The 26,711-nt window shown below is 49.1% G+C and overlaps 11 protein-coding genes across 11 annotated transcripts, besides 6 other annotated features; all 11 read left to right on the forward strand.

Moving 5' to 3' along the window:
* Window positions 1-26,711: part of a sequence feature (sequence corresponds to BAC RPCI93-26A17) that runs on past both edges of the window.
* On the forward strand, window positions 874-4,350 carry Tb927.8.2380 (ABC transporter, putative; the record flags this gene model as incomplete). Its single annotated transcript, XM_841978.1, has 1 exon — window positions 874-4,350. One exon carries the CDS (start codon window positions 874-876, stop codon window positions 4,348-4,350), a length of 3,477 nt encoding a protein of 1,158 aa, XP_847071.1.
* Window positions 5,148-9,743, forward strand: Tb927.8.2390 (hypothetical protein, conserved; the record flags this gene model as incomplete). Its single annotated transcript, XM_841979.1, has 1 exon — window positions 5,148-9,743. The coding sequence occupies one exon, from the start codon at window positions 5,148-5,150 to the stop codon at window positions 9,741-9,743; it is 4,596 nt and encodes a 1,531-aa protein (XP_847072.1).
* Window positions 10,671-10,691: a sequence feature (AT_rich).
* Tb927.8.2400 (hypothetical protein, conserved) lies at window positions 11,277-12,062 on the forward strand (the record flags this gene model as incomplete). The annotated part of the gene is made up of 1 exon (XM_841980.1): window positions 11,277-12,062. One exon carries the CDS (start codon window positions 11,277-11,279, stop codon window positions 12,060-12,062), a length of 786 nt encoding a protein of 261 aa, XP_847073.1.
* Tb927.8.2410 (trypanothione synthetase, putative) lies at window positions 12,619-13,332 on the forward strand (the record flags this gene model as incomplete). The annotated part of the gene is made up of 1 exon (XM_841981.1): window positions 12,619-13,332. The coding sequence occupies one exon, from the start codon at window positions 12,619-12,621 to the stop codon at window positions 13,330-13,332; it is 714 nt and encodes a 237-aa protein (XP_847074.1).
* Window positions 13,403-13,424: a microsatellite.
* On the forward strand, window positions 13,801-14,718 carry Tb927.8.2420 (hypothetical protein, conserved; the record flags this gene model as incomplete). Its single annotated transcript, XM_841982.1, has 1 exon — window positions 13,801-14,718. The coding sequence occupies one exon, from the start codon at window positions 13,801-13,803 to the stop codon at window positions 14,716-14,718; it is 918 nt and encodes a 305-aa protein (XP_847075.1).
* Window positions 15,348-18,887, forward strand: Tb927.8.2430 (hypothetical protein, conserved; the record flags this gene model as incomplete). Its single annotated transcript, XM_841983.1, has 1 exon — window positions 15,348-18,887. One exon carries the CDS (start codon window positions 15,348-15,350, stop codon window positions 18,885-18,887), a length of 3,540 nt encoding a protein of 1,179 aa, XP_847076.1.
* Window positions 18,749-18,861: a sequence feature (GA-rich).
* Window positions 19,638-19,660: a sequence feature (AT_rich).
* Window positions 19,813-20,418, forward strand: Tb927.8.2440 (hypothetical protein, conserved; the record flags this gene model as incomplete). The annotated part of the gene is made up of 1 exon (XM_841984.1): window positions 19,813-20,418. The coding sequence occupies one exon, from the start codon at window positions 19,813-19,815 to the stop codon at window positions 20,416-20,418; it is 606 nt and encodes a 201-aa protein (XP_847077.1).
* Window positions 21,029-21,056: a microsatellite.
* On the forward strand, window positions 21,055-21,987 carry Tb927.8.2450 (hypothetical protein, conserved; the record flags this gene model as incomplete). The annotated part of the gene is made up of 1 exon (XM_841985.1): window positions 21,055-21,987. One exon carries the CDS (start codon window positions 21,055-21,057, stop codon window positions 21,985-21,987), a length of 933 nt encoding a protein of 310 aa, XP_847078.1.
* Window positions 22,738-23,592, forward strand: Tb927.8.2460 (hypothetical protein, conserved; the record flags this gene model as incomplete). The annotated part of the gene is made up of 1 exon (XM_841986.1): window positions 22,738-23,592. The coding sequence occupies one exon, from the start codon at window positions 22,738-22,740 to the stop codon at window positions 23,590-23,592; it is 855 nt and encodes a 284-aa protein (XP_847079.1).
* On the forward strand, window positions 24,595-24,879 carry Tb927.8.2470 (hypothetical protein, conserved; the record flags this gene model as incomplete). The annotated part of the gene is made up of 1 exon (XM_841987.1): window positions 24,595-24,879. The coding sequence occupies one exon, from the start codon at window positions 24,595-24,597 to the stop codon at window positions 24,877-24,879; it is 285 nt and encodes a 94-aa protein (XP_847080.1).
* On the forward strand, window positions 25,369-26,376 carry Tb927.8.2480 (3-oxo-5-alpha-steroid 4-dehydrogenase-like, putative; the record flags this gene model as incomplete). Its single annotated transcript, XM_841988.1, has 1 exon — window positions 25,369-26,376. One exon carries the CDS (start codon window positions 25,369-25,371, stop codon window positions 26,374-26,376), a length of 1,008 nt encoding a protein of 335 aa, XP_847081.1.

Below are 26,711 nucleotides of genomic sequence, written 5' to 3' on the forward strand. Positions count from 1 at the left end.
ATGACTCCACTTCTTTTCACATTGTTGCAATTAAAATGTTCGGCGTTGTCGAGGAGAAATCGATGTGACACATGCTTCTCGTCGGTCCGTGTGAAGAGAGTGCAGTTTGCACAACCATAGGTGGGGTGGGTGGCGCATCTGCCCTCTGGAAACAGTTTTGACGCCTCCCGCTCCCTTTGTTTTACCACATCCTCACCGTTAATACTTTTCTTGGTTTCAAACATCTCTGGGTAGTAGGGGGTGGAATGATCATTGTTTTAGCGCTCATCCTAAGTTTTGAAGAATGAATGTTGAAAGGACACTAATACCATGGGCAAAGGGAAACTGACCTCTTTTTTGTCGTTTTTTTTTTTTTTCGCTCCCTCTCGACCTTCCCCAATCGTGACCCCGGTCTCACCTCACTTGAAACGATCATATGGGCTGTTTTTTCCAAGAAGCAACGGATGCCGGTAACGGCCTGCAGCCATCTTTACACCGCCGGGGGTGGAGGGTGACTTGCATTGCAGAACGAAGAGAGCAGTTACGGATGGGCGTGATGTTTGTCAGTTGTCCTTTCTCCTTAACTCTTCGGGGAGTTTACATTTCTTCGGGCAGCGGCAATATTGTGTTCACCACTGTGTGTGCACCGGAGCCAGTAAGTAACAACTTTGGGATGGATCATTGTTTCCCATCATTCAAACCGTATAGGTAACCTGTCGCGCATAAGATGCCTTTTCTTTTTTTCGCTTCGTTGTGGTTCTCTTCTCTTTATGATCATTATTTCAATCCAACTCTTTTGTATTCATCTTTCGTGATAGCCCTTATTGTTGCCCTTGTCACAAGGTGTATACATTTTTTTAAAGAAAATATTTTTGTTCAATTAGCAGCCAGGATATGCACTCGGAATTGAAAGCCTATGCTGTTCTTGTTGCTTTTACCCTCCTTGGAGAGCTTGGTCCCTTTCGAGGCGCGTACAGCTCCGTCGAGGACGAAGTAGCGGCATCGCATTCCCTCCAAGAGGTTCTTGATTTCCCAACTGTATCATATTATGACTCACTCGTAGGAGAGCCTTTAACGGGAGGGCACCACCGTGGTATCGTTGATATGTTTTCCGGTAGCTCCACTGAGTGCTTCAACGGAGGTGTGCCCCCGACGAATGGGGATTCGAACTGCACCTGTCCCGCGCGAAGCAAATTTTCAGGTCTTAAGTGTGAGATGTGCCAGACAGATGGTTCGTGTGATTCCATCGCAGGTCCGCAAAGTGTGTGCGAGAGGAGGCTAGCAATTTGGGGATCAAACAAGCAGTTCGAGTGCTCATTTAACACGCCATTCTTCATTAAGCAAATGGGTGGCGGCCGCGATGTCGAGGCCCTCGTGACTCTCAATTGCTCAACACCCGATGGCACCGCCTTTCATGAGAGTAACTCCGGTACCTGCGAGATGACATTGTTCCGGGTGGAACCAAAGCACGAATATGTAGATCCATTTTTTAGTTGTTCGGTGGAACAGTGCACGATGCACCTCGAGGAAATCAAAACGAACAAGGCAAATAAAACACCAACCAACTCAAACATCATCTCGAAGGCGGGCCTCATTGCATGGCGGGTGCTCATTGTCGCATTGTGCCTGCTACTGGCGATGCTGCAGTGCGTTTCACCCAAGGTGGGTCGCGGACGAACGGCGAAGCTTTTGTATGTGCTAGCTTGCCTGTTGGTAGCGGTGACATTACTTTTTATACTCGTGATGGTTCTCAACATGCATCAGGGGACACCGGAACTCAATGCCGTGTACGAGTGTAATAAAACACATTGCGACTGCTCGGAGGATCCACCGAAGGAGTATGGACCATTTTGCTCAGGAACGGTTATGAAAAAATTTATACTTCCGCAGATCAAAAACTCTATCAAGATAGTTTGTAACTTGCAGGATAAGACGTGCAGGCTGACGCTAAAGGACGTTAAAATCATTATTGACTTAAACTGCACAGCCAGTGAGTGCACAAATAAAAGGAAGTTTCCCAACGGACCGTCGCTGCCGGTACCGGCAGATGATAAGGCACAACGGGCACTACTCACTTTCATTGCCCTCGGTTTTTTGGTGTTGTTGGTGCTGTTTGGTTTGCATGTTTTGTGGGTCCTTAGGAGGACGCAGAAAAGAAAGGCCGAATTCGTTGATAGGTTTGGACTCCCAGAGTTGTGGACTCAAGAAGGAGAAGAAGGTGTGCCAGAAACGCGTTGCAACGGCCAGGGGTGGGGGGTTGCAACGCAACGGCAGCGGCGGCACGAGGGAGGTGCAGGGGGCTTGACTACAGCACGAAGCGCAATGTCCATCGGCGAAGCCGGTGGATCAGCGCAGAGAAGTTGTAGTGGTGATATGCCCAGCTTAAGTGAATCCGAGAGGCACTTCACCAGCAACACTAACCGACATGACAAGAAGGATTTCATCCGTGGGGTGACAAAGTCTCCCCTCAAACTACAACTGACTGATTTGGACTACAAGCTTGAGTCCTCTTGCTTTTCCAGCAACAATAACGATGCATCACAACATATACTGCAGCAAGTAAACTTCTCTGTGAGGTCAGGAGATGTGCTTGCAATCATTGGCCCCTCAGGAGCTGGGAAAACGAGCTTGCTAGACCTTCTGTCGGCACGGAGGAAGCAAGGACGTGTCTTTGGAGAGATGACAATAAACAACACCCCGCTAGTCGGTGCCTCCAATGAGGTTACGGAACAGTATCGTAACATCATTGGTTACGTCTCCCAGGAAGATACGCTGATTCCAGCCCTGACAGTATACGAAACCATCAAGTACGCCGCCCGGTTGAAGCTACCTCAGGCGTTCTCCAGCGAAAGTATCAACGGGATTGTAGACCGTATGATTGAAGCGTTGAGATTGACTCGTTGTAAGGACACAGTCATTGGTGATGGAACCAAGCTGCGTGGTGTTAGCGGAGGAGAGAAGCGGCGAGTCTCAATTGCCGTAGAGCTATTAGCCAACCCGCGTATCCTCTTCCTTGACGAACCAACAAGCGGTCTTGATGCTGTCAGCGCCAAACATGTCATCGATGCTGTCGTTCAGCTTGCAAAGGAGTCACCTATGCGGGCATACGCACCGCATTACTTCGCGTTCAGGCCCATTGTCATTTTCAGTATACATCAACCTTCACAGGAAATTTACGAGCTCTGTGATAAAATTTTGCTTCTTTCACGCGGTATGAGTATCTATTGTGGTCCCGCCAGCTGTGCTGCGGAGACACTTGAGGCACGCGTCCAACGGGTGATGGGAGGCGTCCAGACAATCCCACGCCTTGCCGACAACCCGAACCACGCAGAGTATCTGATGAAGCTCGAGGAAATTGTCGACGATGTGGCACGCGTGGAACTTCAGAGGGAGAACACGGCACAGATGCTTTCAAGAGACGAGACATCATCAGGAATGCGTCACGAAGAGCAAGCCATAATCAGAGGGGACATCATCCTCAAGACAACTTTTGGCTTCCGCAGGTATTATGCGAATGTGTACCAGCAAGTTGGGCTGCTAACGTCGCGTGCAGCTCGTTCTCTGCTTACCTCTTCTCATCTGATTGTCTGCCACGCTGCAGTTACGGCATCGGTCAGCACCCTCATGATGATCTTATATCACGAGGAGGGGCTGGATCTCCCAGGAGCCCTTAACCGTGCGGGGTCCGTCACGTTTCTTCTGTTGGTTGTTTCATTTGCATCACTAAGCTGCCTTGAGCATCTGGTCACAGAGCGGAAGCTGTTCGCAGTGGAGCGCGAAAACGGGTATTACACCACTCTGCCGTATCTCCTGTCGAAGATAATTGTCGACATCATACCGCTCCGAGTTCTACCGACGTTGGTGATGGCAGCGCTCATCTATGTGCCCATGGGGCTTCGGGGGGACAGTGGCATACACTTATTCTGGTTCATCATCATTGTGGCACTGTTTTCAGTCTGCATTACACTGATTGTAATGTGTGTGGGAGTTGTTACTGGTTCATTTGGTTCCGCTGCCCTTTTGAGCAGCGTCGTCATCCTATGGAACTTCGTTTTTGGGGGTTTGCTCGTGCAATCAACAACAGTCCCCGCGGCACTTCGACCGTTCCAGGCAGCCTCGCCTTTCTTTCTTGCCTTTGAATCTCTATTGGTGAATGAACTTGATGGGCAGGATTGTACCTTCGCTCCGACAGACGCAACGGGAAAGCCATCGTCGACAAATGTACCAATTTTATGTGTGCAGTACTTGACCAACATGGGCCTCACACCCGCACGCTTTACCAGGGATGTTGGGCAGCTTGCGGTAATGGTGCTCGTGCTACTGTGCTTGGCGTGGCTACTTCTGTTCCAATTCACTACTGTCGCACGTTGAAGGTAGTTAGTTGAGGGAGGGAGAGGAAGAAGAGCAGACTGCAGAGCAGTTGATAGTTAATTCATCAAACCACAAGGAGGACCAGAGGGATGTATGAAGTCTGTGGGGTGTATAATCTAGTGTAGCAGTGCGTGTCGAGCGTGGAAACACATCCACTTATTCCTTCTTTTCCCACAAGGATATATATCCACTCATAGTTTCTTTTTTCCCTTACGCGGTGTCAGGCATGTAAGTAGATCTCTGTTGAGCATCGTGTGATGCGAAAAGTTGTGTTTGAAAAGAGGAATGAGAAGGACGGAAAAGGGGTGAATCGTTCAGACAGTAGTAGGGGGTGTAGGGGAACTGGAACGGAGCTGAGAGGTTTAAAAATTCTTTCTACTCCGTTGTTGCTTTCTCGTCGGTACCACTGCCGTTAAAGCTTGCGACGCAAAGCTTGTGGTTATCTGTACGCGTGCGTGGGCATTAATACGACTGTTGGTGCTACCATTGTTCATAGGGCCCGCGGCCACTTTGAACTTGATCATTGTTTGCTTTATCCAGTTACACTTAGTTCGGGAATACGACAAAAAAAAAGAAGTGGGAAAAAGCTGCGTGTGCGTTTGTGCTTGCGTGCGTCGTCTATTCCGCGAGCACCGCCTCTACAAGGGAGAGGATTGCTGGAGTTTACACGCATCGCTTGACTTCAATTTGCTTATTCACATCTTTACTTTTGGTGTCTCACTGTCTTCCTTGTTCTGCGCAGACTATTCATCCTTCTCCCTTGTGTGTGGATCAAACACTGGATACGACTGGCACGTATGTTTTCAATTTTGCGTTTTTTGCTTGCTCGCTGTTCTTTTTTTTTTTCTTCCCCCTTACCTCTATTACCTCGCTCCTTCATCGGTTACTGTTATCATTGTCATCGTCATCATCCACAAAGGAGGAAGCAGTTTCAATACGTACCACTTTTGACGAACCCGCATCCGGGGTTGACCGTTGTAGAAAAGAAAGGGGAAATGGCAACGCTTCGGTTCAACCTCCCAGCGCTCAATGAGTACCAGTGGCGTAATTTGTACCTCAAGAAGTACGGCTCGTGTACGTACGGGCCGCCGATGCCGAAACACGAGTACCGAATCGACCCATGTACTGTAGAATGGCGGCGTAAGAGGGAGCAGGAGGTGTGGAAAAGTACCACAGGTCAGGGAGACGAGAATAGTCGCAAGCTGGGCGGTGGCGACATCACCAGCAGGATGTTACAGACGTCGGATTATATGGATGCGAGCGACGACGGCCGTATGGCTGAGTTTTCAGGAACACACAACGGAGATTCAGATGGGGAGTCACTCTACAAGGAAGCGAGCACATATGACAACCAACTTTTCACGACGGATATGTTCGCGTTCCTCAGCTCCGGTGATAGTGATTCACAATCATCAACCATGTCAGAAATGTTCACATTCTTACCACAGAACGGGTCGCGGAGCTTCCCCACTCGGCTGCCTACAGTCTCAGAATTTACTGCAGCTGACTCACTAATTCCAGCTAGAGAAAGTCGGAACACAAAACCGGAAGATTCAATTTTGAAGTCCAATGATCTCGTTCGACTGCAGCGCGAGACGTGGCAGCTGTTGATGGATGACCGCATAATGATGTGGTTTGAGCGTGAGGTCAAGGAGCACGGACGCATTGCCGCAAATGTGCAAAAGAAGCTACTTGAAATCGTCACAAAAAAACCTGACGCTCACAGCGATGTGACCACAAGATCGAGCGCCAGTGAAAAAAAGAAGGCACAGGAGCCTCCTGCAGAACTTCCGTTCAGTTACGTGCATGAAACAAAACCGGAATCCAGTGAAGATGAAAAACTGATGCAAACACTAGAGAAGTTTTCACCCTTCTTTGCTGTTATTTCGCCCCCTGAAGTACTACAAAGGGTGGCATCACAAGTCTCGACATCAAAGGGGGGAGAGGTACTTAGTGGCACCTCCAACACTATTGGGCTTCCAATATTTAGTCAGTACCACACTTGGCGAGAGACCTTTGAATTTAGACAAACGTGGCGTTTGGCGCCATTCAGCTTTTTTCTCATCCACGACAGCAGTTACAACCATGCGCAGATATGTGCACTGTACATACTGTTAGATGTAATCTGCCGAACATCCCATACTCACACGGCGGAATGCGCGATGAATGAGCAAAGCCGCCAACTTATGGCTGAGAGACGGGTACGGCGACGACGGAGTGCCAAGACAGACGACGTGGTGCGAGCACAGTCGTGTCCGTTGGTGCTTATACAGCAGTTGACGGAGGACATTCTCCTCGCGTACGAGCAGAGCTCCGCCCGCACAGCATTGTCTGCGGCACTCCAAGTCTTGCGTTTTTTAACAAATATAGTTCTTGATGCCTGCACCGCATCTCGTTTCGTAAGTCCCGAAGCACTTCGACGGCAATGTGGATTCGATGGCGACCCTAATCCCGCCGGCACCACTACGGCGGAAAGTGTTGCAAGTGTCAGTGTGAGCATCGTGCGCGATGATGAGACCTCCTCCCTGCGCCGACGACGACCGCAGCCTTCCCCCCTGAACGAAGTAGCAAGGGGGTTAGGGATCGCTGAATGCAGTGTCGATGGTGATGACGGGGTCAGGGACCGCCAAGCGCCCACGGAGGACGAAGAAAATATGTATCGAATGGACATCAATAGCTGCATTGCCTCAATACCTTTACAGCACCTAAATGAGTCTAGTTTCGAGCAACTCTTCGAACTGGTTTATTGGTTTGTGGATGCTCCAACTGCCAACAGTACAGTTACGGAGAAGGTGACTCAGGGACGAATCACATGGGACGCGAAAGCTCCAAGCTCACCGACTGCCACTGCGGGGGGGCCCACATCTGGAGAGCGCGGCCGAGGTGCCCCAACATCCCCTGCAGCTGACACGGGTAGCCCCACGAGGCGTGACGGAGCTGGCGCCCAACAACGGGCACAGGACTTCGAGGCCACTGCGTCTGTTGTGGAGGCCATTGTACGTTTCGAGACAAACATGACCTTTAACTTGAATGCGCCAGTGGATGATCCCTACTTTTCTCCTCTTGCGGCACAGAGTACGAGAAAAAATTCAAAGAAAAAAGAAGGTGAACGTCGAGCCGCGATTCAAGCAACGCCCGCGGCTGCCCCGAACAATGAGGCAGGGGTGGCAATATTTAGAGTGTCACTAACCTTTGTAACGACGTATATACGGCTTCACGGCGCAACCTGGTTAAAGGAACTGCTGAATCGACTTTTCAACATCCTTCGTCGGGAGAGTGTCCTACTGTACCTGAACGACTCCGACTTCAACATCAATCAAGGGCTTTCCGCCCGAAAGAAAAACTCGTCTTTTCTGAGCTGGGGTGCCAAGCGCTTCGCCGCATACTCTTCGTCTGTGCAAGATAGCGGCCTCTCAACATCTTCAGGGGACTGGGATTCGACGCTGCAGGGAAAATTGGAGAAGCTTGAGCAACTAATATGCCAGGACATAGGATATGTTATGGGGGAGTTCTTTAGTTCGTTGCATGGAAAGCGTGCCATAACGCGCCTTCCGCAGGCAATATCTGTCATGTTAACGGACTATTGCTCGACTATTCATTTACATCTTCTTAATCAACGGACACCCATGGAGTATTCGCATGAACCACCCGCGGTGCGTGTGAAGAAGTATTTGGCAGAAATGCGTCAAAGGCGCGTAACTGGCGGGTTAGCACTTGGACCCCAGGGAAAGGGGCAAGGAGTCGCGGAGGACACGCTTATCCACAATGTGGGATGCCATAGATTGGCGAAATTTATCCTTTTTGACTGTTGGATTTTGCCAGCACTTAACAACGCCGTCGCCTTTGGTTATCTCCCCGAAGATGCACCTCATCACCTTCGGTCAAACGTTAACGCCTTCACGCGTTACCTAAAGATAATTGTAAATGCCCCGTTCGCCAGTAGGTGTCGTCCAGGACCTGCTGCAAGGGATGTCTCGCAATTTCCAAGTTGTGGGACGAGGAAGCCTGTGGCAGAAAAGAAACTCCAAGCCTTCGATGACGTTGCACACGCGTGGCGGTGCAACACTCTGAGGCTCCCGTCCAGGATTACCGGGATTTACAATGCTTGTACAGGTTCCCTCAACCGGTTAACAAGAGACACCACGGCGGAGGATGAAAAGCCTAACAAACGCCGAGCGGCGGCTTCTACGTCCTTTAGTAAAATGACGCTGACCAAAGTGATCACTGGGGACATGAGCAGCTCCATCGACCGGGTACGAGAGACATGGAGCGAGAAATTCACTGCGCTAGATACCCTCAATGCGTTCCTTGACCTGAATAGTAATAGTTTAGACTGGGGAGAGGTGCACGATGACGATGTAGATATGTCGCCGTCACAGATTTTGAACATCTTTTGCGACCGCGCCTCATATGATATCTCAACGAAGATCGTTGTTTCCGAGTTCACAGTGTCTCCTTCAACGTCAGCGGCATGTATCAGTAACATTTATTCGCTTATGTCTGGGCAGCATTACTTAGTGCGGAACGCGTGTCTCTCCGGTACACTTGTTGGGCGATTCAAGTCATCACCCTACCTGGCGTGTCTCATCGGAGTGCTAACACACCCGTACATGGCCGTACAAGTGGCAGAAAACGTTCTCCGCAACAGCCGCGCACTCTACAACGCTCTCATGACGCCCCTAAACGACGAAACACTGCTTTCCATGATGTCCTCCCTAGTGTCGGGTAAGAACAATACGGTTTTAATGGACACGAATCAGCTCGTAACGGCGGTGGCGGCTCTTCCCTTTAAGGCGCGACCGGGTTCGGCCGACAGGTCTAATTCTACCAGTGAGACACCGGATATGGCACGGGCCAAGTTATGGCAGAACACAGCACAAATTCTGTTGGAAAGGCGGTCGCTTGCCACCACAGGCGCCAGGCATCCATCGCATGTGCTCCGCCGGCTCATTGCGAAGGTGAGGGCCCCCGCTGATCCAACAGACGTGTTGAAAAATACCTCTCTCGCGATGGAAAATGAGGTGGGACACGCTCCCCTCTGCTTTGACGCATGGTGGCGGGCTATGGTTGTGGCACTCACGGTAAAGGCAATGAATGTGATTGAGGAAAGCAGTGGGGCAAGGGCCATGCAGTGGGAACAATGGTGCGAAGTGAAGGTAAATGACATGCAGAAGGAGTTCCGTGGACTCTGTGCCTATTTGTCAAAGCACAAGTCAGCGAAGACATGTATTCCCGAGGATAAGATAATGTCGTACTGTCGAGACGGGACCACCACACGGCCAAAACCTGCAAAGCAGGAAATCAGCCAACCACAGCGGGTGAAAAGTGCCCAAGAGAAACGAAGCGTGTCACGGAGTAAGCATAGAGCCAAAAAAAAGAAGGCGACGAAGTGATAACCAGCAAAAGAAGAATACACCCAAGTGTGTCGTAAAGAGGGAAGAATAGAAGTAGCTGATGAGGATCAGTGGCGGAGGAGAGTTGTAGGCTGTAATGATTTATATTGAGACGGGCATACAGATGGGGAACAGCGCCCCAACCACGTATATCAGCCACCCCAACACTAGGGCCTTTACTTCGTTTTCGTTGGTGGTTCCATTTTGAATTCTCTTTTGGTCGCAGGTACTTGAAAAAGACGTGATGGCCTTTGCTCAGTGATGAAATATATATATATGCAGTGGAAGGGACCTGACGATGGCATGTTTACACCTTAGCGAAATCTTTCTTGAAGGATCCTAGTTTGTACATTTACCTTCTTCAAGCGCCTTTTTTTTTTTTAACAGCGTGGATGTACATTCAACCGGATGGACTGGCGCACCAGTACGGTGCTTCACAATGGGTTCAGTACCTGTTTGGAGATAAGGCTTATTCGATGAAGGAACCACGCTTTATTCCCCCCTCGTTTTTTTGCCTGTATTTGTGTTGTGCCGCGTTTTCAAGGCCCTTCTTTCCTCCTTCCTTTTGCAGTTTTTTTCTCCGATTAGTGGAGCGATAGTGCCACGAGCTCATGAAGTACCGACAATGTTCTCTGACCACTAAAAGCGGAGGAAAAGACTTAGGGATGCGGACGGATGCGATGGTGCAGCGGTTACGTGAATCAGAAGTGTTGCACTACACAACGTGCCTTAACGCATTGGAAAGCGTTCGGACGCTTCAGCTTTGCAATGAGGCATTAACTACGTGGCATTGCCTACAGCGTGTGAACGCGAGCACCGTCTCTCCTCCTTCCCTTCATAATGTGGGCCTATAACTGGTGGAAATATGTGAAGGCGACCTGTTCTCACTTCGGCACGCGAGTGCATCAGAAGCTAGTGGTGCTGCGCAAATATATATATATTTATATACATATACTCCTTTTGTTGTTGCTCATACAAAGAGAAACCTCAGTGCGGAAAACACTCCACGTGCGTCTACGGTCGCTACCTAACGGTTTCATTGTTATTCTTTTTTTTTTTGTTATTGGGAAATCTGATGCGAGATTGTTTTGATAAACTACTTTGCGTGTGTAACAGATGCGCGCACGCTCGGCATGACGGGAGTGGAATGCACGTATATGTGCATAGCTGTTCCTACAGACTTCTATTTTTAATAGCTGGTGGCATTTAAGGTATGGAAAGTATTTGATTAACCATGGGTAAAATTTTTTACTAAAGTGACGCAACTTATATCCACTTTGTCAGTTTGCACGTACTTCGCCCTCCTTACATTGTTTGCCTGAGTGGGCCTTACGGCAGGTGGAAGAGGGTGCGTAGCCACCAATCCGTCTTCACTTAAGCTCTGGCTACGGTTGTTTGGTGACTTTTAAACACGAACACACACATACATGGTTGCAAGGGCAAGAGAAGAACAGCACCGTCGAAGGAGATCTAGTACAGGGGTAAACACAAACATCACACACATACACATACAAACAAATTGTACACTATAATATGAATATCGTCACAAGCTACTTCCTGGTGAAGCGCATTCCCGGGAGCATTTTTCTTGGTGAGGCTTCCCTACGAAATGCCGAGGCACGGCAGCGTGAGTACTTGGAATGCATCAGGCAGAATGTCACTCACAGAGAGGTGGACTCCCTGCATCTTCTTATCGAGGGAAGCGACGCATACAACCACTTCCGAACACATATTATGGAGAACAATAATTCGTTTCCCGACGGGCGGTTGCGGCAGAAAATCGTGCCGATACTGTGGCAGAAAGGGCAGCCAACGTACGCGGACTTATTTGAACACGCCAATAAGCTTCTCCGAGGGCGATTGGCGATGGTATGCAATGCTGACGTTTACATATCTCAGCACGGTGCGTCTGTGCGGGATCTGGCAAGGCTCTTTGACCAGGGGGTACCGCGTGTGGCCTTGGCGTTAACGCGATATGAGAGCGAAAATTTTATGGACGCACCACTGCAAGATAACTACAGGGGGTCCCACGATGCTTTTGTTGTACGACCGCCGTTGGAAGACTCATTGCTAAGAAGCGTGAAACATCCGCAGAACTGTTACAAGGCGGAAAATGTTGTGTTGCACGAACTACAACGGCATGGGTACATGGTGAAGAACCCCTGCCGCGATTTCATGCTGGTACACCGCCACGAAGCGGATCTGCGGCAGTGGCTGCCTTCTGTCGATGAGGAACGGTATGCGAGAGCACCGCCATGTAGCATTGAAGAAGCTGTAATCGCCCTGAAGGAAGAGAACGACAGGTTGGAACGGCATTAAACGCTTTGGAGTTCTTTGGGGGGGGGAGAGGGGGTGTACCCCCGAAGCCAGCGGGTGTGTTCTGTGTAGGTAGTGTGTGCTTGCTGTCGTCTTAATTGCGAGGATTTTTTTTTTCAAACCTCCAGACTCGTTCTTCTCCGTAAAGCGCTTTCTTGCTGCGGACCAGCATGACAGGAACAGTTCGATCACTCTTTGGGCGCCTCTCATTTCATTTACACATGCATTTCCTACACTCCAGAGGCCCCGTTGTTTGAGCCCACTCTTTGCTAGTGGGGAATTCCCACCTCAACAACACTTTGTACACGTTTGTTTTATTCTTTACACTGCATATGCACGCTTGCTGTGTGTCTGTTGCATTCACGGGTATGAACAGATGACTATTCCTTTTTTCTCCTTTCGTGTTGCTCCGTATTGTACCTTTAACTGTGGCGAAGCACCCAGTATTTGTCCTTCCTGCTGCTACTGAGGGCAGCAGTGATACAAAAAATAGGCTCCACACCTTTCCGGCCTCCCCAACTCGCGTCCACTGTACGATACGTTTGTTCGCGGGCAGTTTATGGTTGTGCGGGAGGTGGTTAAGCGAGTCCCAAAGCAGGTTGTTCCACTGCATGGTGTGTGTGGTTATGCCCCGGGTTGTATACCCGCCTACAGCAATGGTACAGATACAACTTTTACTTACCAAGGTCACTACGCCGACAATTTCTTTATGGGATACAAGTGGCAGTGTGTAGAATTTGCCCGACGTTGGTTACTGTTACGCAAGGGCCTAGCCCTCCCGCAGTATGATTTCGCTGCACATCTCATTCACATGCGCGAGGTGTGTGATGCAGAGACGGGGGAAGTTGTTCCCTGTAAATTCGTATCGCAGGGTTCACCGGAACCACCAGTGGCGGATGCCCTAATCGTGTATCCGGGCACAAGGGAAAATATTTTCGGCCATGTAGGTGTTATCACACACGTGACTGATGCACTTGTCGGCGTGGCCGATCAGAATCGATTCTTCCATGATTGGGATGGGCGGCCTTACGCAGCGGAGTTCCCGCTAGAGTGCGTGGATGGACAATATTTCATCAGAGATCCTCTCGTGGAGTGCCGCGGGTGGGTCACATTTCCCGAACGGCCAAACCGCGTCGAGGGAGTGCCGCTCGTTGTGTCGCCGCATGTGCGTGGTCCTCCAAAGGTTCATATCTGCAAGCGAATCAATTATGTAGCGGGACAGTTGTGGTCGTGGTGTTTCAACAGAGAATGCATCACGTTTGCTCGAACCTAAACAACAACGATGAACCTAGAGGAGGGGATGACCAGCCAGCAGTTTATTGCCCTTTGTATCTGGGGTTGCATGTGTGTGTGTGTGTGTGTGTGCTGGAGGGGTAGTGCACGCCCATGGATGTGAGCAGGTCCATTTTTTTGTTGCAATGCACCTACATAAGCAGGTGGCGCAGGGGACCATATGCTCTTTCTCGCACGCACGGGTGGTAGTTGCCTTCCATATGAGAGTAAACGAGGTGCACGTTAACTATTGTTTGTTATGCAAGTTGGGTGAAAGAATCTGGTGCCGTGGTGGGCGCCGCGAGACAACGTTGACCAGAAGTAATACTCTGTGTTTATGTGCGCCGTAATTTATTGTGGATCCCATCTCTCGACGCTCTCTCCACTGCTTCACCACTTCCAGGCACCAGCGAGGCTGTTGCTAAGCATTTGAACTGGTGTTTGGGGTAAAAGGGAGGATATAAGAGGCATGTACGGCCCGCACCACCGCGTTGCTCCACTTCGTCACACTGGCGCCGGTGTGACGAAACTCCCTCGCAACCATTGCAATCAAGGCCTGCAACGACAGTGCTCATACGCGACGAACACGCTCCAATCCCTACCATATGACACACAAGGTGCCACGTCAGCAGCAGGAGGAGGCATTGGGTCCCACACGATGCCCGCGCGTATGCAACAACCACGGCTATCGGTGCCATCACATTCACATCCGCCGCCCTTCTCACAGCTCGCGACGCAGTCCACACCGACGCAGCTGGGTGACGGGCTTGTGTCAGGCAGGTCAGTCCCAAACGTAAATTATCAACAACCGTCACAGCAACAACCACAAGGTAGTATGGAGGCTGCAACCGCCTTGCTGGCCTTTACGCAGGCAATCCAGGGGCAGGAAAGGCACATGGCCACAGGTTGTCAGAGCCTCTTGCATTTACGTGCCATAGCGGAGGCACAAAGTGCGCAAGTCGCCGCGGTGAATGCACTCGCCACAGAAGTTCGGGCAATGGTCGAAGCAACTCGCGATGTATGCCTTCTGTTGACACGTACGAGGGAACAGCTTCCCGAAACCAAAACTTCAGGAGTCCATCGGCGCGAGTCCCATGGGCCCTTCCGTCCCTTTTCGAGGCTTGTGCTCGGCGAGGAATGTTCCCCCCACGCCTCACCTGTGGAGGTTGCAAGTGAACACAGCGGAAACGAGAATAAAACTAACGTTAAAACGTGCGGATGGAGGGACGGCGTCAACGATACGGGTGCAGCGTACATTTCAGCGACCGCCGGCTTGAAAAGTGTCGTACTGCGAGGTGCAGGAGACGGAGCAGCAGCAGCAGCAGCGTCGCCAGTTGAGAACACCTCACAACCACAGTACATCGAAGATGACATTTTCTCTATGTGAAGAATTAGCGTGGCGCTCCTTTGACATGTTCCTGTGGGCGTGTAGCTCCAACAGTGTGACCTTCTTCTTTTTTTTTTCGTGATTGCTTAACAAACACACACAGGTGTCCTCATCTAAATGGATAGGTACCGTGTATGTGGGGGAGAAGGGGCTGGGTTATGGCCTTCCGTGATCCTAAGGAACAACCGAAATCTGATCCCACTTTACCTCCTTTTCACTTCTTCACATGTGACTGTCCGGCATGTGCCGTTTTTGACATTGTGATTACGGTGTGCTCATCAACACCATTTGGTTTTCGTAACCGTTGTTATTTTTTTTCGATATACCAGTTGATTTGTGCCACATGAGAATTAGCCTTAACAACAACGCTATAACCATGTTGAGCGCATTTGCAGTAGACACATATTTTCTTATCTTTCCTACTTTTATCATCTGCTTGTGTGCGGCCTGAATAACAGTTGGGGAGAGGGGAACAGTGCCAGAGAGTTAAAAAAAAACTTAACACTTCACCGCAGTAGTAAATAAATTCTCCCGCCGTTGTTTACTCTGCAGATGCTCTTGATAATTTCCTCCAATGTATTTTTCTCTATTCTAAGAGCATAAAAAGGTTGGGGAAAGGGAAGGAAGTGATGAGTGATTTTGACAACAAATGTCAACCCTCCCTAAGGAATAACCTTCGCTCAGCTACAGAAACACTTAACCGTCTGTGTCGAGCGACGCCAGAGCAAGATATAGGTAGAATGCTTCGGGGAAATAAGACAACTCCACAATACAAAGCCGCTGTTACACCTTCAGCGAGGGAAAACAACACCTACCCAACCAGATCCTCACCGGCAGTAGCGACATCAGCTTCGCGGGCCCCAGGCACGGCGGGCGAGTGGGCCAATGCCTTCCGTCTTCTTCAATCCCAAGTGTATAACTGTGTGGTAGAGCTTGACACGGAACGAGTTGTGCGCAGCAACAACATCCGTGAAGTGGAGCAAACACTCTCAGGTCATGTGGGGGAGTTGCGTGCCATGATACTGCAGATGAAGAAGGAAAATGAGTACTTGACAGGTGTAGTTCGATCGCTTCAGAAGCGGGTGTCGCCACATCGCGCTGGTAGGAGCATCGGCAACGGAGAGCATACGATCACCTCTGCTGCGCCTCCTCAAACAATGACCACCGTGGCCGGTATGGCTGCGCTTACAGAGCGATTGGAAGCGTTAGAAGATACCGTAGCACGGCAGCAGCGAGTTGTCGGAGACCGCAACACTCGGCTGGAGGGAAATATCCGTGAGATGGTGGGAAACGCCGTAAATATCGAAGTGGAACGAACACGCCGCATTGCGCGTGAGGCGGCCCGCGACTGCACCGACGAACTTGTGCGCACTCACCTTGCATCCATACAAGCGGTCCTTCAGAGTGAACGTCAGCATCAGCAGAAGGTTGATAGCGCATCAAGCGACGCGGTACGTGAGGTGGTGCAACACTTCAGGAGGCTAGAGGTTGATGTGCAGCGGCGTTTGCAAGAGATGAATTCAACAATTACTGTTATAAGGCAACAGCAACAACAGCGGGAGTCAGAAATTCAGGAGCTTTCGGTCCGTGTCGCGCAGGATGTCTCAGCAGTAGAAAGATCCGTCGAGGCTGCTCGGCGTGAGCTGCAGAGCGGTATAGCAAAGAACGCACAGGCCAATGAGGCACGCGCTGAAGCAACTCAACTCGCCTTGGAGGCTGCGGTTGCAGAACGGGCGATTGCAGCAAGTAAAGAGGTTGTTATGCACAGGGCCACTATCATTGATGCAGCAGAGGCTGGAGCCAAGCAAAAAGAACAGCAGGAAGAGCAGCGTTTGCTACGGCGACTTGAGGATGCGCAGCGTACCAATGAAACGGTTCAACGGCAACAAGAAAAGTTAGAGGAGCAACTGAAGGGGCTGCAGAGTGTAGTGCAAGAACTTCAGCAACAGCTTGTTGAGGCGGTTAAGGCATCCAATGTCGCATCAGCGGATATAACAAAGTGGAAGGCGCGTATCCGCGAGGCGCTAACGACAAGCGAGGAAGCCCGCACGCTCGCACAGGAGTCCACTGCGTGTGCGCAGAAGACAGAGGACTCAGTGCGCGAGGCACTGGCGCGTTCTGGGGTGCAATTGAAGAGACTGGTGGCGGATCACGAGAATGGCACTCTTTTGACTCAGCAACTCACTGAAAAGCTTGAGGCAACTGAAGCCCGTCTCGCTTCGACCCGAACTGTCGTGGACGACCTGAGCGAACGCCATAAAAATAGTTTACTCCCAATGACCGCAAGGGTGGAGACGCTCCACCGAAGTTTGCAAGACATCTTTGGACCGAAGATGGAGGAGATAAGTGGTTCTCTAGTAGAATTGAAAGCAACTGTGGAGCAGCTACAGTTAAATGCCTCCTCACGGTCGAAGTCAGACGCCCGACAACTATCGGATATGAGGCGTGAGTACACCACCGACATACAGCAACTGAAGGATTGTTTACACCAACAGGTACGTGAGTGGAAGCAGGAGTGCTGCACATCGTCAAGTACACTAAAGGCGGCAGTGGATGGGTTAAGTGACACAGTAAAGTTGCAGGAGCAGTCAACCACGAGGAGAGAAGCACTACATGCATCAGCCGCAGAAGTTGCAGTGCTTTCGGATAGGGTGCAGGCGTTGGAGGCGGCACGTGAGGCGGTTGAATGGCGAGTTGCAAGAGGGGGAAAGACATCAAACCTCGCCACAGCCACTGAAGGAGCTCAACAGTCAGCAGGAGAAACAACGGTAAACTCATCCGTTGGGGAACCAGGAGCCGCTACAGATTCAGAACTAGGAAATAATGGTGAGGTCATTTACGAACTCCGGCATCGAATCACCGCCGTGGAGCAATGTGTACGGAGTCGTGAGGACAACCTCCAAAAACTGGTACGCAACGACATACAAAAAGAAGTAGGGAGACTTGAGCAACTGGTAAACCGCATGGATGAAGAGAACACATCTAGGATGCAACTGCTGCGAGTGCAGCTCAGTGACGACGTGGCAACGCGGTGCAAAGGCATGCTATGCGAAGTGGAAACCCCTGCACAACGTCAGTTACAGTTGCAAGTGGATCGCCTACGCGAGTCATTGAACCCGGCAAAACTCATTGCTGCTATCGAAGCTGATGTGGAACTTCAGAACCACCTTTCACTTGCATTGCAAGACGCTTTCGCCCCGCGCGTTGGCACATCCGAGTCCTTCGTACAAATGAAACGACGACTACAGAAGGCGGAGGATGAACTAGCCGAAGTGAAAGTGCATACACGTGAACAGAATGAAAGAATGAAGATAATAGAATCGAATTCGGAGAAATACATGTGGGAATCTAGTAACCAGACCCAAGGAGAGGGAAGTGCGGGCGGAAGGTCAGAGGTAGGTGTGCTTTTGCAGTTACTGCAGACAAGCATGAAACAGTTGCAGGAGGAGCAAGCGGCAGCGAGGCGCGAGCGCGAGTTGTTACGAACGACCGCGAAGGTAGTGGAAACGGCCGCCCCCGCAGTAGAGGTAACTAGTGGAGAGGGCCCAAGTGCCGGCCACCACTGCACCTCTGCGGATGAAATGGTTAGGTCGGATTTAAAGACCTATTTGGAGGGTTGTATCAATGCCGTCGAGGCAAAGGTTGAGGCGGCTGCGCAGTCTACTGCTGACACGCTTGATGTTCTAAAGCAGAGCATCGAGATGTGCGTGTCGTTTTTTGTTGATGAAGTGAACGCCTCTGCACTATTAAACCCCTTATTTTTACCCATAGAAGCAGGTCAGAATAAACTAAACGTGAACACCGTGAAGGGTTTGGATGGTGTGCTCTTATTTCTTTGGCAACACCAGTGTGGTTTACAGGCTGCCGTACAGGCGCTGCAGGACGGGAGTTTAGGCACACTCGACTTGCTGCAGCATCACGAAGAACAGCTAGCGCTGCTGCAACCGGTGGGGCCGCTTGCAACTCACACTGCAGCTCAGTTGGAGCGGCTTGCTGTCAGTTTGGGCCTTCCACTCGATACGGATGCCATGGATGAGATGGAGGAGGAAGTGGAAGTGGAAGGCGAATTGATAGAAGACGATGATAATGATGATGAATTAATGGAGGAAAGTGAGGAGTTGGTGGAGGAAGAGGAGGATGAGGCAGAACAGCCTGATGAAGAAGTGTAAACAGTGGTTACAAATAGGTGGAGTGTGGTCACGGTTAAATCGTAACGTGAAGTGAATTTTGTCCTGTGTTATTTTGTTTTTTTCCAGTTTATTACTAACCTTACCAGTTAAAAATGCTTAATGGGCGTTGGTCCAAGTGCGTGTCCCTCAGTTGGGCGCTGCACCGGATCCTAGTAAATGTTATGCTGCTATTGCACGAGTCAAATCCAATAGAAAAGATTTAAAAGGGGGATTGAACGAGTAGGGCAAGAACGAAGGTAAATTGAAGCGCAGGGAAGCAGTCAGAAGGAATGAAGAAACGAATGGGAAACATTGTGAATGGGAGAGAAAACAAAATACTTCAGGGGGGAAATAGAGTGGTGATTATATCTCTTCAGTTTGAAACTGTGCAGGTGTCAGGCACAGGTGTTTGTACTTTTTTAAAAAAAAACATACGTATTGCCCCATACGCACGCACGAACGGTTTGTGTGACGTGCCCGCTGGGAGTGTTGTTGTCTTTTTCCCCCTCCTCTCCTTTTTCCTATGCGTTTTTTTGTTTTGTTTTGTCTTTGATTTTTGCTCTTTACTTTGTTTTAGCTACCCCTCTGAATTCACTCGTTTTTTTTCTCTTGTTTCTTGCTAGTTGCTTCGGTTTTCCCCCCACGAAATAACATTATGTTGCTACTAACGTGGTGTGAAGACGCCTAACGTGAAGTGGAGGTTAACCGTGAAACACCAAAGTGCGTTCGCGCACGTGATCCCGAGATCACTTAATAAAATATAAATAAATTTACCTACTTATTTATACCCATCCCTTTTGTTGTCCCTGTATCAGCATCCTTTCATTTGTCTACTTGTCAATATATACTTTCCTTTCCTCACCCCTCACTGCGGAAGAAGCCAGTCCTCCATCAAGTAGCGAAAAGTGGTCGAAGAGGAGATCGTATGAGCCTTTTAAAAGCAGATCAATTGCGGCGCGATCTGTTCATCAAGTATAGCGATAAAATTGCCGAACTTCTTGGTGAAACGGAGGAATGCAGCCCAACAGAAGAGCAGCGGGAAAAAGAAGAGATCGAAACTACGGAGCAACGAGGTCTCAGTAGTCTCCCAAAGCGGTTCCGTATTTCCTACCCCCGACAACATCTTCTTAGGCAGCGTGCCATGCAAATGCCTCCTGCTGCTGATGTCGGCGATGCAGAGAACAGCCCCGCTTCCGCTTCTAATTCAACATGTCCACCACTCGGAGAGACTGCCACCGATGAGGACGAAAATGTAGAAACAATATGGGTGGAACTGGATGAAGAGGAAAAACGACCAGTGTATAATGAGCCCTATCCATCAGTTAAGAGGATGATGCGGCGCATGCAGGATGAGTCATTGCGTCTGTTGATGCGTGAAGCTCGCATACCAGTGACCCCTCACCAGGGCGATGCGTACCTCTTGCAGCGGATGGAGGTTTTGCAGCAACTAGAAAAGAATATTGGAGACGATCGCATCAAGATTTTGGCGCGGTTGCAAAAGATGGATGGAAAACTTCATACATGCGAGTAGCAGTCTCCTACCGCGGGGCGCGGGACCTCTTCATGCCCATGTACAGTAAGAAACAACGTCTGTGACACCAATACCACCAGCCGGGGATATGTGTTTTTTAGGCAAGAAGCTTCTACTGGCACAGCACACTCTTTCCTCACTAGCCGTTACGGTAACCACGGGACTGAAGTCGCAAAAGAAAAAAAAGGTGGAAGAATGGAGGAGTTGTAAAGACAAAGCAAGAGAGATGACAGAGCGCTCAGCAAGCGATACATTTTCTTCTTTTTTTTTTGCTTTTTACCGCTATCATGTAGTCTTTGTACAACTCCTAAATGCAAACGCGAACAACACCACAAAAACACGGTGGACGACGATAAAACATGCCGTAAACTCCGACACGGTGACAATGCGATTGAATGATGATGATTCTATTTTTTCCCCCCTATTTTGACTTGAATTTTACCCCTCACCTCCCGTGCACTCTCACCTTTATGGGGTTCCTACATTCGTATTACGTGCTCAAACTACAACCAACATATAAAACGAGCAACACACTGCAGTACTCCACTGTGCAAAAAAAAAAAGTCAGGAAAGTAACGCTGTACGCGTTCACATAAGACAATCAGAACAAATATACATATATATATATATATATATATGGGACAACACAGCGCCAAGGAGTTCAGGGGATCAAGACGAGGCGAAAGCAATAGTGGCGTTTTCCCCCTGGGGCCAGGTCATGCACATGTCGGTATGGGTTCAACGAAAAAACCACTGGGCATACATACATCGGCTGTACAGAACAATGTCCTTCGACAGCGTAACCAACATCGGAGGGTTATGCATGAGGAAGGTGGTTCCCATCCCCGTGGACAGGAGGCAGACGGTTCCCATGGCGAGGATATTGCTGAAGAGAAGTTTCCTGTAGTGATTCGCTATGCAGCTCATGATGTTCGTTCACTTCTGTCCAGTAATGAAAAAGTTTACGTCGCAGTAGAATCACTTAATTGGAGCAAGTTGCCCATGACTGCTAGCGAAGATTCATTTTATGCAATTGTAGAGCTTCCGCAAGGCCCACAACGGTTTCGCTTCGTTGTGGGTGAGACGGAAGTAGTGGATACAGCACAACCCATCGAGGATATTGCGGAAGGTACACCACTGCTTGAACCGCGTGGTGACGTCGGGCACAAGGGGGAAACTCGGGCGAATGTCATACACGTTAACAAGGCGCTGCTTCTAACCAAAGAAGATGAAGAGGTGCCTGATGATGGCAGTGGATGGGGACAAGAGGAGATTATTCATAAGGAAGATCGTAAGCACCCACCCATTATGCCAGTACATTTACGTTACACACCGGTTAATACACCACTAACTGCCGCTCGATGTGCACTTGACGGTTTCATGCGCACCACTGACGAAGATACCGTGTCCCCCGAAAATCTCCCTATTCCGCTCAGTGTCACTGTTAATCACGTGTATTTTCAGCGCCGTGAGGACCACTGTGTTACGGCCATGACGACCCGTTTTTGCAACAAGTATTCAACGATGGTATATTATTCAAAGGCGGAACCCACGGCATCCCTCCAATAAGGGGGTTCGAAAAAGAAAAGCCGGGTTGTGTTTTTTTTTAAAAAAACACACACACAACAAAAAAATAAGATGGAAATAGCAGACGAAAAGAAAAAGGGGGAGACAGAGGTACCGTCACATACCCTCATTGCTATCGGTGTCGTTTGTTAGCTTTCTCCTTTCCTCTAACATTAGTGGTGAAAGGTAGCACAAGACGAATGAAAGCAAAAGAAAAAAAACAGAGAAACCCCATGTCGTGCCTTGTTTGTTAAGCGACGTGGCTGTGCGTACGCACGCGGTCGGGAAAACAAAAATAAACTTTATCGCAACGAGCAATTGTCGAAGATGGGGAAAAACAAAAAACAAAGTACACGAGTCATGGAGTCCGTGTACTCACTGTACCAACAACATGAGTGAGTACATATATATATATTTTTTTTCCCCCCGTGCAAATCGCTTAGCTACACACAAGAGGAAAAGCAAAAAAAAAAAAAAACGTACTCATACCTATACACAAACGGATTGGAGACTCGTGCAGCTGGGTTCACCGCCTTATTTGCTGATGACGCGCAAGGCGCCTGTCCATTGGATTAATGCACTGCGTAACTGAACCGATCTAACGTTCAAATGACTCTCTTACTTCCCCTTCCCTGTTTTGTCGTGACAACAATGATATCTGTTTGCCCTATTTGATAGTCACAACAACGGACGTGGTACAAGATACACCAAAATTCCTCTAAAGTCTCTTTTCGTACCTTCGTGTAGTAAGCAATGAAAAAGCGAGTGGCGGTCTCCTGCTGCGTGGCGGGTGTCCTGCTTTTTGCAGCAGCAGTAGCCATACACCGCACAGCGCCTACCACCATCGAACAAAAAAAGCTCGCGGCATGGGTCTACACCGGATTTAGAAGCGCGACCGAACGCACAAAGGCCACTGTCACCGCTCTTGTCCCGGAGCCCATGAAGCCCCATATAAAGCAACTTTTAGCTGGGGCAACGTCAGTGACGTTAGTGGGTCAAGGTTTCCGTAGGATTCCGGGCATCGCCACCGCAATCAGCGCCTCCGCCCAAACAACAAAGCAACAAAATGTTGTTGAGATAATCATGGCCAAGCCTGTGGATAAGCTCTTGTATGCTGTGGGCGCTATTTTTGCCCAGGCATTTCTGCTGCGATTACTTGTGAAACCACCGGGTTACTGGGGGCCTGTGAAGGATCAGAAAGTGTGGCGCAACTTCTTCACCACGCAGGCAGGCTGGTTTCTGCTTGTTGTTTGTGTAGCGCTTCCAAATTGTGTGGTAGATGCCGGTTTCATCATTACACTGCTCGGTCGCCTGCCATCAGAAACGTACCTCCCAGCTCTTGTCGTTGGGAAACTTTTACAGCCGTACGTCGCCACAGCGCTGTTCTGCTCGCCAACTTTTGTACGCTGGCTGCCGCAGGTGTGGAAAGTGATGGATGCCAAGGGAAGCGAGGATGACCAAAGCGGAGCGAAGGTGGTATTTTGGGCTTTGCTAACAACCGCTGTTCTTCTTGCGGGTACGAATGGGGTCACTATGTTGTGGCGGCGGGATGGAAGCAATGACGAAGAGGAGGAGTTAGTCCTTGAGGATGCAGAAGCGGAAAACTAATGTGTAGGGGCGTAATGCATCCAAGGAATAGACAATATTCGTGTATGTGTGTATATGGAGGGAGGAGGGGTCGACTGGTGGATCCCAGCGTTGTTCAGAAGGGAAACTGTGCATGCTATGTAGAGGGAAAGGTGGCAATATAGTTGTGTTTATGTATGCACATATATATTATATGTATACTTTAAGAGGTTGAGAATTCAAAAAGGTAAGGGGTGCAGAGGTTGTTACAGTAGAAGGGCCCTTCCACAAAAAACCACAGACAGCCACGCAGTTATTCTCCAAACTGGAAGCAAAAATAGGAAATGTATGGATTGATATCAGCTACGCATGAGAACTGCTCTCGTGCGAACTTCCTGACACTGTGTAAAGGTTTCACACACTGAATGAAAGGGAACTGGGTGTGAAAGAAATAATAGAAGTGTAATGAATATGTGCTAAATTTATGTTATGGTGTTTTAGCCCTCTTCCATAAGCGTGTTGGCATGCGGGAAAATTGAGTAAATATGTTTACATAAGCATGGAGGTATATAAATTGGTTGAGGTGTATTGGCATCTTACCACATTACAGATACGAAATGAAGGGATGCGAAAAAAAAAAATAGACATTTAGAACAAAGAGAAAGAGAACGCAACGTTAACATTGTTGCGCGCCATCCAACAGTACGCGATGTGCCACGAATATAATGCATATTTGCGTATGAATCTTCCTGGGTGCGCTTCTCCTCTTCCTCCTTGGTTGGATGATGGGTTGTTTGCTTTCATCCCTGTTGCGTGGCCGCCGGGCCCAACGCTCAGTCATACGTGACTTTATAGACCTTGCTCCTTCCTTTTTTTTATTTTTATCTTGTTCCTTCACAACAGCAACAGAAGGATTTAGCATACCAGCGACACTCTAGCGGTGGTACACTCATACAGGCACATATCAGTAGATCAAATCGCTACCAGTGCCAAAAGAAAAGGCATTTGCTTTCGCTTAAGCGCGCCAAACACATTCTGGAGGTCATGCCCATGCTTCAACCGTACTTTACGAAGAACCCGCAACGCATCACACGGCTGCAGGAGAATTATGATGAAGGTGTTCAGCGCGAGAAAGTACCCGCAGCAGTGCGTGAGCAACTTGATATCCAATATCTAAACGTAACACCGGAGAAACTTCACTTCTTACACCAGAATGTCATGGGGTCATATAGCCCAGGGGAGAAGAACGAAAAGGTAAGGAGGTACAATGAACTCCATCCACCCGAGAAGGAGCATAGCCCAAAGTTCTGGGGGAAAATCTTTGCATAGTGAAATGAACTCAAGAGGATGAAAGAAAGTATCATAGCCGCGTCCCGTGGAAAGAAAATGGGGGTAAGGTATGAAAAGCAAATCAACGAAAAATTACCTTTTAAAAGAACAATAGGTGCGTAAAAGGAAGACCAGATTTCTGGTGGAATGGAATACATACATGTAAATGCTTAGATGAAAAGGGTATGTGAGAATGCCAATGTCAGAGCGTACGTTAATGCCTCTTTGTCTTATTTTCCCCCTCATGGTTGGTGTGCCTTCCAGTTGTTTTTATTTATGACCCTCTGTGTTAGCGTTATTTTTTGCAAGGTTCATATATATATGTATATCCATATAACCGTTTCTAGTGCCGTGTGGCTGGGAAACTTATACTTGACAAGTGTTCTTCACCATTTAACTGATGTTCCCCCCTTCTCTACTTGATTTGTTTAGCATCTGTACGTCCTCGTCAGAGACTGACTCGTTTGTGAAGAAATACGGTTGCCCTCAATGATGATTTCCCAAAGTCATTCGCCGTTCACGGAAGCGGGCGGTTTCGCTGCCGCAGTAACCCTTCTTTTTACGGCGATGGGAATGGTGATACTTTCCAGTCACCTGATGCCACTAACTGGCACACGAGTATTGGAACTGAGTAGTAAAATTCACTTGACGATGGCCGCTGGCACGTTTCTTCTGCTCCGCTTTGCTCTCATTGCTCCTTTTGGTAAGCATTCGGGGCTAAGTACAGTGCGAATCCGAGTGCCTGCATTGTTGTCATGGTCCCTGCAGGAGTGCCCCACCCTTCTGAGCATCATTTACTACATCGTGGTGGAATATCCATGTTATGTGCATCAGTGTAACCCTCTGCAGTGGTTACACATGATTCTAGATCGTCCCTCTATGGAGGTTACGACAACGGTTGCCTCGGCGGCTCCTACACTTCGCTTAGGCCTATTGTTTTTCGCTGTTCACTACTTCAACCGCAGCGTATTGTATCCACTGCGGGTTGCAAACCATGGGACATCCGTGCCGTTGCACATAACGCTGAGTGCTATGCTGTACTGTGCTCTAAATGGCCGGCTGCAGTTGCTGGCCAACATCGATAGCGTTGACGCGTCTCAAAGACTTGTTGTTGACTCCACATGGCAAACGATACTTACTATTCTCGGTGCTGTCATTTTCTTTGCTGGAATGCTTGTAAACGTTACAAGCGATTGTTATCTTATCCGACTAAAGAAGCGGCCTCCGCTAGGCGCATACAAAATCCCATACGGTGGTCTTTTCGTGTTTGTCAGCTGCGCCAACTTCTTCGGGGAGATTGTGGAGTGGTTTGGCTACGTCGCAGTTGTGTACGGAACAAATGGAACTGTTGCAGGACTCGCAGCCTTAAGTTTCGCCGCGTATGTCGTTGCTAATCTCCTCCCCCGTGCTTACGCTCATCATCAGTGGTACATTCAGCACTTTGGTGCTGAGTACACAGCGCTTCAACGCCGTGCGGTGATACCATTCGTGTACTGAAATGTGGGCGCTGCAGTGTATTGCACTAGACACCCTAATACTGCATCTTTTCTGTCTTTTTTTTTTTATCATCATGTAATTTTTTTTATTGGTTTAATTCTGTTAGTGTGGTCAGCACAGTTCTTCCTTTCTCTCTCGTTCCCTCTTGCCATTCACTCACTTGAGCGTCGTGGCAAGGGAAATGAATTTACTATTGGTTTTTGTTTTATTTATTGTCTCTACGTCAGACACGTGCATTCCCACACACACATACATACACTTGTTTTTCTTGGCATGTGGGAGAAAGGCAGCACACGCCGTGCATTCCTGAATCCAAAGCCTAATTAAGCATCGAT

This window comes from Trypanosoma brucei, chromosome 8 (assembly GCF_000002445.2).
Source record: "Trypanosoma brucei brucei TREU927 chromosome 8, complete sequence".
Lineage (NCBI taxonomy): Eukaryota > Euglenozoa > Kinetoplastea > Trypanosomatida > Trypanosomatidae > Trypanosoma > Trypanosoma brucei.